At 46.0% G+C, this 1674-nt stretch overlaps 1 protein-coding gene across 1 annotated transcript in view; it reads left to right on the top strand.

Annotated features, from left to right (window-relative positions):
* The window catches only part of Gins4 (GINS complex subunit 4), a 10057-nt gene that overhangs the window by 1496 nt on the left and 6887 nt on the right, over positions 1–1674 (top strand). Inside the window, exon 3 of the mRNA XM_021170234.2 lies at positions 1234–1320. Coding sequence (XP_021025893.1) covers positions 1234–1320 — 87 coding nt within the window. The remainder of the gene's footprint in view (positions 1–1233; positions 1321–1674) is intronic.

Below are 1674 nucleotides of genomic sequence, written 5' to 3'. Positions count from 1 at the left end.
AGAGCTCAGGAATATTGCTGCTTAGACAGGACCCAAACAATGAATGACAATGGCATCCCAACCCGGCTGGGGAAACCTCACAAGGCCCCACCCCTAAATGAGCCGCTGACGANTAACTACAGCTGAGAGAAGGAAGATTAGTCTTCGTCAGGGGTGAGATTTCCCTAAATGGTTATCCAATGCCAAATGGTCATCCCTGAAAACATACAGACAAGCAACACCACATGAATCCAGCAGGTTCTATCTATGGATTTATTTGTATATATAGGTAACAATAATTTAAAAGAGGCCATGAATTTTGATTTGGAGTCNGGGGATATGATTGGCATTGGAGGGAGGAGAGGAAGAGGGGATGATGTAATTATACTTTGACTAAACTTTAAAAAATAAAAGGTTCATTGGGTATTTCTTACAGTGCAGAGTTTCTCATTTCAGTGATTGTATTTGTTTGGTAGGACTGTATAATCANACAGATGAGTGGCTTACNGAGGGTTTTACTGTGTGTAAGAGTCTGAGGTCAGTGTATTGGCTGGATGGTTTCTTCTGGGCCATCTCTCCTTGGCCTGTGGTGGCCGTCTCCGGTGTCTTTGCTTGGTCTTCTCTCTTGGCTGTGTCTGTGGTAACATTTTGTTTTCTGAAAAGGACGCCAGTCACTGAGTTAGGTCCCATCCTGGTGAGTTTGTATTAGCGCCCTCACTTTTTCTAAAGATACAGTAGCAACAACAAAAGAAAGTATTTAGAAAGAGTAAGTGTAAGCCAGGGGTGGCGGGCGGCATGTGCCTTTAACGCTGGTACTCAGAAGGCAGAGGCAGGCCAGTGGGATTGAGGCCAGTCTGCTCTGCATAGCCAGTTCCAGGCCAGACTACACAGTGTGCTGTCTCAGAAAAGGAGAAAGAAGGAAGAAACTTGATGGTGCCGGGATCGGTAAGGAAGTAGAAAGGTGTTCCAGTTGATGCTCTTAGATGACAGGTAAGGCTCNTGTGTCATGTGGCATTCCTGAGAACTTACCATAGTGATGAAAGAAGTAAACCAAACAATCTTCAGTTGAATAAAAGCCCCTTCCTAAAAGAAGAGATGGGAAGGCTGCCATACATCATGAGCTCTCTCCAGAGTACCCGTCCAGCAGAGGGCCTTCTACGTGAGACGCCTGCAGCTTTCATGGGCCTGGGAGCTGTCTCTAGTGTGCTTTGCTCCATTGTGAGGATCGCTCATTTCTCCTGTGTTGCTTTCTAGGCCTGGATGAATGAAAAGTTTGCCCCTGAGCTCCTGGAAAGCAAGGCTGAGATTGTCGAATGCGTCATGGAACAGCTTGAGCACATGGTAAGAGTTACTTNTCTCTGGACTGCAGAGGAACAGAGAGCTGAAAGCATTTGATCAGCAAGGTGAAGTGTGGTCTGACACTGAGTCTGTTGGCTTGGCTCAGCCCAACACTTTAAAATATAGTTACCAGCTATCTCAGTCACGGTTCTCTAAAGGAACGACCGAAAGACTGAAATCTATGTTTATTACAGTGGCTGACAGGTTGTGGTCTGGCTAGTCCAACAATACCTGACGCCCAGCAGAAAGGCCACGAATCTGATAGTAAGTGGTTTGTTCCAGTAGGGTAGATGTCTCAGCTCATCTTCGGTATGTGTTAGGATCCCCAAGAAGTGTGTCCTGCTACTAGGGAAGTAA

Source organism: Mus caroli, chromosome 8 (assembly GCF_900094665.2).
Source record: "Mus caroli chromosome 8, CAROLI_EIJ_v1.1, whole genome shotgun sequence".
Lineage (NCBI taxonomy): Eukaryota > Metazoa > Chordata > Mammalia > Rodentia > Muridae > Mus > Mus caroli.
Note: the sequence above shows the minus strand (reverse complement) of the source record. Positions and strands in the feature narration are given on the sequence as shown.